This window comes from Bombus impatiens, unplaced genomic scaffold (assembly GCF_000188095.3).
Source record: "Bombus impatiens unplaced genomic scaffold, BIMP_2.2 scf_0120, whole genome shotgun sequence".
Taxonomy (NCBI): Eukaryota; Metazoa; Arthropoda; class Insecta; order Hymenoptera; family Apidae; genus Bombus; species Bombus impatiens.
Genome location: NT_176539.1, coordinates 1 through 9,960, shown reverse-complemented (window position 1 = coordinate 9,960; position 9,960 = coordinate 1). Strand labels below are relative to the sequence as shown.

General features: G+C 28.9%; 1 protein-coding gene and 1 long non-coding RNA gene across 4 annotated transcripts; one reads left to right on the top strand and one right to left on the bottom strand.

Annotated features, from left to right (window-relative positions):
• Positions 1 to 18: 18 nt before the first annotated feature.
• On the top strand, positions 19 to 1,866 carry LOC117151224. Of its 2 annotated transcripts, none has more exons than XR_004460986.1 (2): positions 19 to 994; positions 1,255 to 1,866. It is a non-coding gene; the product is annotated as an uncharacterized LOC117151224 (long non-coding RNA). The 2 variants fall into 2 exon arrangements; XR_004460987.1 differs by lacking the exon at positions 19 to 994 and adding an exon at positions 1,067 to 1,095.
• Positions 1,867 to 2,552: 686 nt separating this feature from the next.
• Positions 2,553 to 6,972, bottom strand: LOC100743615 (phosphoacetylglucosamine mutase). Of its 2 annotated transcripts, XM_012381054.3 has the most exons (9): positions 6,784 to 6,972; positions 6,447 to 6,650; positions 6,065 to 6,135; positions 5,372 to 5,949; positions 5,013 to 5,294; positions 4,742 to 4,899; positions 4,033 to 4,341; positions 3,005 to 3,142; positions 2,553 to 2,794 (listed from the first exon to the last, which is right to left on the bottom strand). In XM_012381054.3, coding segments are annotated over exons 2-9 (1,632 nt in total). In that variant the 5' UTR covers positions 6,542 to 6,650; positions 6,784 to 6,972; the 3' UTR covers positions 2,553 to 2,793. The 2 variants fall into 2 exon arrangements, with proteins under 2 accessions (XP_012236477.1, XP_012236479.1); XM_012381056.3 differs by lacking the exon at positions 2,553 to 2,794 and having other exon boundaries at positions 2,869 to 3,142; positions 6,824 to 6,972.
• Positions 6,973 to 9,960: the final 2,988 nt, after the last annotated feature.

Below are 9,960 nucleotides of genomic sequence, written 5' to 3'. Positions count from 1 at the left end.
GGGGGGGGGGGGGCTTACCCCAGAAGCGGCCTGGCGTCCGTACGGATTTCCACCACATAAATATAAAAAAAAAGATCTTTCAAACCAAAACAACGTTGATATTCCAAGGTACAATAATATAAGTCACTCTCGTTTCAAATTTTCCGTTTACTCATGTGCTGCTACAAAACTAATAATCAGTCGAATCAAGTACCTGTATACTCTTCTTTAGAGAATAATTAAAAACTGCATTGAATGGCATCTAAAAAATGTATTGTATCATTTAGAAAAACAAAGACAAAATCATCGGCAGATGTCCCTCTCGAAATAGGACAAGTTCTATCTGAAAAACTATTTTCGAATAATGTATAGTTTGTATTTTACTATATTATTTATCGTAATTCCATGTTATTTTTATACCATATTATTTTATATTTAGATATTCGGTATAAATTCGGTAAAATTTAAAATGTGAAATATAAAGCTATTAAGATCTGGATTTTGATTAATGAAAAAATCTTTCTCGATTGTTATCGAGTAATTGATTGTTTGTGAGAAGCAAATTTAAACAGATTCATGAAGCTTTTCTAACGACGATTCACATAATTTATTGCTTGCTGATTGATATATTAATTTTTATCATTTGATTAGATATGAAGCCACTGTCATGAAACGCTATTTGTTCGGAAAGGTTTCTGAGTAAATTAATTTATTACTTGTGTTAATCGGATCTAACGGAGACGTCTAATCAAACTTATTGTTGCAGGTAGAAAATGAAGTAAGGTAATGGAAGGTCATTAGAAACGCGATGTATGCGTCTCAAACTCGTGATAAGATAAGCGTCATTGTTCAAAGAAATAAAGATGCGAAAAATATATTATAGAAAGAAACATATTGAGTTTACAGAAAAAAATGTCGATTGTGCTTTAATAAAAATTATAAAATTCTGGTATAAGGACGTAGGTACAACTGTGGAGTGGGGATTATGACCGAATGCGGTGACGTCTGCAAACAGGTCTGAAATTGAAATTGCGTCTTAAAGCTGTTGGGACCTATATTATCTCAGCAGTAGTTTTTTAAATTAATGTAGAACGATGATTTTTTGTTAAATCTAAGGTAGCTTGACGAAATATTAACAAATATCATAATCAATTTTATAAAAAATTATATTCAAGCCCAAAACTTTCAATTTTTTGATTTCATATTTTGTATATTATAGTGATCTGAATCTGTTTCTGAATTGTAGCAAATTGCTCTTCTTCTTCTATTTTGTAGCAGTATTTTGAGGTTCAAGATTCTAAAAAATTATAAGAATTCGGATCGACATGTTAAAACTTCTAATAATGGTATATTTATTTTAACGGAAAGCAACAATTGACATCTGACACTGGCGTATCAAAAACAAAGACTACATATTCTGAATGTATATTGTTAACACTGTTATAAAATATTGCGAGGATAAAAAAAGTGTGAAGCAAGACAGATGAATATAATATGAAATCCGCGAAAGCCACTATAGTGGAGCATCGTACCTAAGAGGTTAAAGGACAAAGGATAAATATTTCTTTGTGATATAAAATTATGACAACTGATTTTTTACATAGATATGTAAATATATATGTTTATTTATATTAAAAATATAATTTCTGGATATATTACAATATATTAGGTACAACATTTATTGTATTACAAAGTTATAAAATCAAGGTGTACAATATTACTAATACTCTGTTCTGTATATATGATATGTGTGTATATACATATACAGGCTGTACCACCTAATAATCACCACGATTTTTCAGGCACTTACTATAGTCTGACGAAGAAATGGTTTAAATAAAAGTTAATCGACTTTCAATCGGCTAGAAATTGCAATACAAGAAATTTCCAAAAAATTGTTTTTTCAATAGAAAGTCATAATCAGTTTGTCTTTTTTTAAATGAAATTATGTATTTTTACTTCTAACCGTTATAAATGATGTTAAAATGAATTCAACAACTTATTATATTATAACTTTAAAATAAAAATTACGTTATTTTAATCAAATTATATATTTAAAAATGGTGAGCTTCAATAAGAAAAATGTTAATCAGTATATTACAAAAAAAAGCATAAACAGCTTACAGAAATAAACATAGCTCATGTAGTATTATGGTATCTTTGTGCATTCAATTATAATAAATGCTCGAATTATAGCTCATAATTTTAAGAGCACAGTTCCGAACAATGCAATAAATTTGTATTGATTGTTATTACAATCTTGTCATTACGAATATCTTGTGCGTGGACATGCTGCACGGATTCGTTGCTTTAGGTATATAAGGTTTTGAATACAGCGTAAACTGTAGATCACCGACTATAAACAAAAAGAATCTAATAAGGACAAATCAGGTAACCAAAGTGATCAAGGTATAGATTCATAGATGCCCAACTAAAGTTTTACAAACGTTTAATAATATACTAGACAAAATATTTTTATTTTTGTACGCTGTTTATGGTCTTTTTGTAATGTGTGTATGATTTTTCTTGTTGAAGCTCACAAATTATCAAATTACACATTTGGAAACGTGTGATTTTATCGAAATAAAATAATTTTTATTTTTAAGATCATAACGTAATAAATCATTGAACTCATTTTAACATCATTTATAACGGTATGAAGCCAAAAATACAAATGTCATAAAAAAGCCAAGGTGACCTTGACTTTCTATCGAAAAATCAACTTCTTGGAAATCTTTTACATTGCAATTTGTAGTCGATTGTAAGCTAATTAATTTTCATTCAAAACATTTCTTCATCAGACTGTCGTAAGTGCCTGAAAAATCGTAGTGTCTGTTACGTAATATATATATGATATGTATATAATATTGTATATATATATAATTTATTATTCATATAAAATATAATACCCTCAACTAACGTACAATTTATATAAATTATAATTCTTAAGACTTGTACACTAATATAAATGAAATTGATATATATGTATATGTATAGCAAATAATGAAAAACTATAACTATTTACTAGGAAAGTTGAGGTTTAGGTCCAATTCCACCTGCACGATCGTAGACTAACAATGCCACATCTGTAATTAATTTATTAAGGTCGCATAAATTTTCACATTCTGCATATACTCGTACTATGTCTTCAGTTCCTGACGGTCTAAAAATAAAAATTTTTCTAATTAATACTGTGAATATTATTGAATTATTGGATAAGTCTTAAACCTTTCCAAGGTCACGTTTTTGCTCAGAGATAACAGAAATCCTATATGAATTTGCCATAGTAATGGCACTGCCCAGTAGATGGCAGGAGATTATTGAACAGAATGGTGCATATTTAGTTTAATTATATTTATTGCAAGGTGTTAGAATGAAGCTTATATTAAGACTTAATCCTACTATATAAGATTTGTATACTTTACAACATAACTTACTATGTAAGATTATACCATACAAGACTTATTTGACAACCCAATATTTGAATATTTTATGCATTAGCACAACTTTATTTAGTTATGTACATAAAATGCATATATTTGTATTCTTATGATATCTAAGAATTAAAAGTCTTAACATATAGTTTCTTCAAAATAAATTAAATTGGCTTTGTATATATTTATATAAGATGCTCCACACAATGGAGCAAGTTATTTCTTTCAGCAAATAAAATAGTAAAAGGTAAAAAGATTTTTATTAGATAAAATTCTATAGTTTTGTATGACGCGTAATATTTATGTACATTTTTATTATCCCCAATTTATTATGTACTAAAAATAAAACAATAAATAAATAGAATAGTCATGTTAGCTAAAGAATATTTCATGAAATTAATATTTGTAACTATATTAACTTTAACAAAAATAATTTATATTATAAACCAACAAGTATGTTATTATTTAAATGTTTTAAATTACCAATTTTAAAGGGTCAATATTGATATATTATAAGTTTATTCATAATATATATTTATAGAAAGATGTTTTAAAATAACAGTTTAATAAGACATTTTACCAACTTTTATATATAGCTATAATAAAAATTACATGTTACCTTACAAAAGATCGTCCTTTTTTATATTGTGATACTACTTTATCAATTTCATTTTGTAATCCTTCTGGTGTTACACATTGTCTTCCTGCATTAGTTGTTGTAATAACATTTTTATCATTAATTTTTATTTTTAGTTGTTGATTTGGTAAATCTTTGTACATTTTTTCCCATTCTATAATATCCCAGCCTTTCGCATGCAAAATTGTCTCTACTAGCAACATATCACTAAAAGCATCTCCAACTGTTTGATTAATTACATTTATTATATTCAGTAATTTCGAGGCAGCTCTTTTCTCACTTGTAGATTGTCTGTAATATATATACATATGTATATCCGTGTGTACACATGTGTATTCTTAATGAAAAAAATAAAGATTTTGATAATCTTAATCTTTTAACAACAGAAAAACTAATAGGCAGATAAAGGCGTTTTGAAAATGAAAATTATTATAAACTTTTAATGCCTTTTTAAGAAATAGAGTTTTAAAAACTTTCAACAGATAATTGTTCAATATCCATTCCATAAAAAGTGAAGCCATAAAAATTCCAATAGACAGTAGTTCAATATCTCAATCTATTCAAAAGATATTCACTTACGATAGTTTATATTTATTCATGTTATATAATAATTACACTATTTACGTGTTATTGCAATAATAGAAAAAAAGTAGGGTATATCAAACATTACTATAGATTAAATAAAACTTACTCTGGATTTATGATAGCTTTCTTAATTGTTTCAATAGTAGTTTCTTTAAAAAGTACAGTTCCATGACCATTTGCTTCAAAATATATTCCTATATCAAATTCTAGTGCTTTATTATGTAGATGTTTAATACCAGTTGATACACAAGCAACTGGAATTTGCTAAAATGATAATTATAGAAATAATACATATAAATATAAATCCAATATATGATTTATGTATCTTTCTAAAATATTTCAGAACATTAAAAGCAAATAAAAATAAGTATACATACTAGCACATTTGAAATATAATCAGTAGAACTACCATTAGCATATGCTGTTTGTACTAAACCAAGTTGAAGTGATAAATTACTTTCTTGTAAAAGTTCTTTAAGATATTCAGCAATAAGTGTTGCTATTCGGTCACCATCCAAAAGATGAAATTTATTATCTTCATCCATGTAGAAGTAAATAATTCTATCTGCATCACCATCTATGGATGCACATCTAACATTTGATTTGAGAGGAAAATTTATAGGTGGTACTTGTTGTACTTTCACATAATCAGCTCCACACTACAATGAATTGATCAAAACAGATATTACAATATCGAACTTCAATTAAATCAAAATATTATAATTAGGAAATATACCATGTGGTTTAATTTCCCATCTCCATCATTATATACATTAATTGCAATTGCTGTTCCTATGTAATTTTGAAATTCTCTTATGGCATTAGCTCCAACACCGTTAGCAGCATCTAATAACAATTCTGCAACATACTGTCCATTGTTAACCATATTTTGTCTTATATATTTAAATGCTTCTGATAACTTTACATAATAACCATATAAAGTGGGATCGCCATAACTACCATTTGTGTTTGTACATACAACAAGGTAATGTAACTGAGGGGTTGTAACTATACCAAAATCTTGTACAAATCCGCGTAAGGCTTCAATTCCTGCAAGAGCAGCATTTAATAATGTAGGACTACTTTCTCTAGTGTCTCTACCAGTTATTACAACTGCATTTGTAGACATGTTAACATTTTGTTCTTTTATAATATGCTCTATTGTAGAAACTAAATTTGAATCTTCTACATTAACTAAGTTGGTAGCTATATGTTCCCAAGCTGCTTCTAACATTTCACCAGCTGGATCTATAAGTTTCACACCATTATCAGACCCAATATTATGACTTGCCGTAATCATTAAACCAATTGCAGCTATGGAAAAATCAGATATTTTTAATTCAATTTTACAAGGAAAGTATATGGATAATACGAAACAAAGAATTTAATTACAAAAATATAGTTTCATAAATTTTATGCATGAACTTACCATTTTTAACTTTAGATCTCAATACTGCTAGCAATCCCATTCTATACAGAACATGTTCAAGAACATTTGCCCTAATAATAAATTAAAGAACTATGTAAAAACTATATTTATAGCTTTAAAAACATATATGCATATATAACTTCAAAACAATTGCAGCTAGAAAAAGCTTTCTAATACAAATATAGATAATATCACAAGAAAAGAAATTAATGTTAAAATATCTTTTCAAGCAATTATTTCTGGATACAATTATATAAAATTAATATTTAATTAAAATGAATATACATATACATAATATACATATATTTATATATAACTAGGGTATTAAATAAAAAATTAATACGTTAGTTCATTAACTTGATAAGATAAAATAATCACATACTTCGCTCTAAAGCCGGCTGTTCCATATTGAATATCATCGCTGCATTTTTTCACATATTTGATATTAAAAATATTTTTTAATTGAGAAGATTCCATTGCTTATTAATTTATGTTTATTAAAATATATACGATTTATTACGCGTGCAATAATACCTGTTGTTACCATATGGATTAAATGTCACAAAGTGAAAGTGAGGTTGTATTTCTACAATAACAGATAATTTAAAAAACGATTAATTTTAAGAATACAGAATTTGTACCAAGTTTAGTATATATTAGAAACTATTATAAAATCAAAATTTATTTAATGTTTATATTTAAACAATACATCACTTAACCTTAATTACTGATGTTTTCTTAGTATTTCAATAAACTAACAACAGTGTAGAGAAAGATTCTCCTGCAAATAGATATCATTACTTCTGATTTATAGAATTCTTAACTTTCGTTATGATACACAATGTACTTTTATCATATGTCATTAAAACTACAATATTCTTATCAGATTGATAGATTTATAATTCTGGATTTATCAAATTAAATAGATTAGATGTTTTAAGAAATGGTGTTGTATAAAGTAATGTATTAAATAAGGATAATAAATTAATTTATTTTCTATTTATTTATGATTTCATATAAATATATTCTTTTAATTTTTCATATTCTGTCAAATAAATCAAATTTATATAAAATCAAGTAACTTAATAATAATATGCCTATATTTAATTATAGCAGCAGTTAATTTATTTGTTTTATGGGTTATGAGTATATCTAAGTGTATTTACTCTACAATAAATTCAAATGAAAATATAATATGATAAATGTATTTACAAAAATATCTTCTTTGACTATTAAGTGAATTTAAACTATAATATTATATCTTCAATATAAATATTATTGGAAGACTATAATACCTTTAATAAATATATATGTAATAATATACAATTTTTAGTATCCAAATGTATAATGGATCGAAAATTGAATTTTAGTTCAAAACATTTTTTTGACAGATTATCGAAAATGTCTAAAAAATAGTGATTAATCTTAGAGAATACACCCTGTATGATTTATGATGGCCTCTAATTATATTTATAAGGTTATAAAAAATCATATTTGAATTAAAATTTGTTGAAAATGGCAACGTGAGTTCTCGCTCGGCATCTATATGCCAACGGCTAGTTACAAGAGAAGTAACTAGGGGGTGTTACTAGACGCGGTCGATAGACCTGATCGATAGTTTTTTTAAGACTTCCTTGTGACGCTTTCGCTCGGTCATTCATTCATTCGTGTCCCTTCCGAGTGTGCACAATAAAGGTTTTTCTGCTCCGAGAAACGTGGTGTCTTTTTATCCGAATAACGAAGTAATAACTAATGCGATCCTACCTCCTAATATAAAAATAACAAATAAACAGGTTATGGGCCCAGGTTCAATAATTAGTTATTATTTTTGTTGAAAATATCACAAATAGTGAGAATATCAAGGAGCGCAGAAGATAACCTGAAAGGACAAAAAGAAAGGAGCACGTCGTCGGTGATTCAGTGTTGAATACTACAAGGCCGTTTTATCGAATACGTAACAATTGCTCACGTGACAATATAGGTATCAAAATAATACAAAATATAACAAAATGTCAAGCGCCGTGAGTTCAAATATCGAAAAACTCAATAGAGAAAATTACGACACGTGGAAAATGCAAATGAAGGCAGTACTCATTAAGGATGACTTGTGGGAATATGCGAATGGCACAATAAGTAAACCCCAAGCAGCGGATGAAGCCACTTTATGGGATAAAAAGGATGGTAAAGCTCGAGCCGATATTATTCTCGCCATGAGTTCGAGTGAACTATGCCTCGTGAAGCATTGTAAAACTTCGCATGAAATATGGAACAAATTAAAGGAGGTCTACGAATCCAAAGGACCTGCAAGAAAGGCTACGCTCCTGAAACAATTATTATTCACGAAAATGTCCGGTAATGAAACTATGTCCGATCACTTAAACAGTTTTTTCAACCACGTGGATAAACTAAAGGAAATGGATATCGAAATCGCTGATGATCTGCAATCAATCCTATTACTATACAGTATCCCGAATACATATGAGAACTTTAGATGTGCAATCGAATCGCGGGATCAATTACCTACCCCGGATGCATTTAGGACAAAATTATTAGAAGAAGCGAATTCTCGTCGCAATTCGAATGCTGCAAGTGATCACCAGGAAGCTCTACAAGTGGAAGATTCAAGCAAATACAAAAGGTATGACAAATATAAAACTCCCTTGAATAAGAGTGGACTTACTAAAGCTAATAAGGCAAAGCACATTAAATGTTTCTATTGTCATAAACGAGGACATAAGGCAAATCAATGTTTGAAAAAGAAAAATGACGACCATAAAGCTCGATTAGCACAAGTCCCTGAAGTACCCAAAACTGAACAATGCCTACGGATCTCCAATATTCTGGATGAAGATAATCAGGGTAACAGCATTGTTACTGATATTTCATTGAATACAAACATGGAATTGCCAAAGGAATGGTGCATTGACAGTGGTGCGACGTCTCACACATGTGCTGTGACATAAACTGCTTTGAATCTATGGAGCCAATAACGAATCAGAGGGTAAGATTAGCAAATGACAAATTGGCAGAGATCAAAGGTAAGAGTACTGCAATACTATTTAATTATAAAAGGGACAAACTAGAGAAATTCCGATTGGAAAACACATTGTATGTACCAGAACTAAAGGCAAATTTAATCTCGGTGTCAAAAGTTACAGCGAATGGAAAAAGAATCGTGTTCACAAATAAAATGGCCACAATACTCGGAGAAAAGGATGAGATCGTTACTACCGCAAGTCGCAAAAGGATTTTGTATATTATAGACGCAAAGGTATGGTATGTGAAAGCAAAAATACACTTATGGATTGGCACTATCGATACGGACACCTGAACGAATCTGATCTTTGGAAATTGATAAATAAAAATATGGTAAACGGCCTACCTGATATAAGATCAAGTAAAATGAATGCTTGCGAAATATGTTTAAAAGGCAAACAGGCAGCAATCCCAATACCAAAGAGGTCCGAATTAAGAAAATTGGAAATATTGGAACTGATACATTCTGATGTATGTGGACCCATAAAACAAGCATCTGAAGGCGGAGCAAGGTATTTTGCCACCTTTATAGATGACGCGTCAAGGTTAGTATACGTGTATATCCTCAAGACAAAGAGTGAGGTTAAGAGCGCATTCTGAAAATTTAAGGTTTTAATTGAAAGACAAACAGGAAAAAAGATAAAAACCCTCAGGACTGACAACGGTTTAGAATATCTAGGAAAGGAGTTCACAAATGAATTGGAAAATTGTGGTATTCGCAGGGAATTTACAACTCCCCATACACCTCAGCAAAATGGAGTGGCTGAGCGAATGAACAGAACACTCGTGGAGATGGCATGATGTATGTTGATCCAGTCGAAATTACCTATTCATTTTTGGGCGGAAGCTATTAATACAGC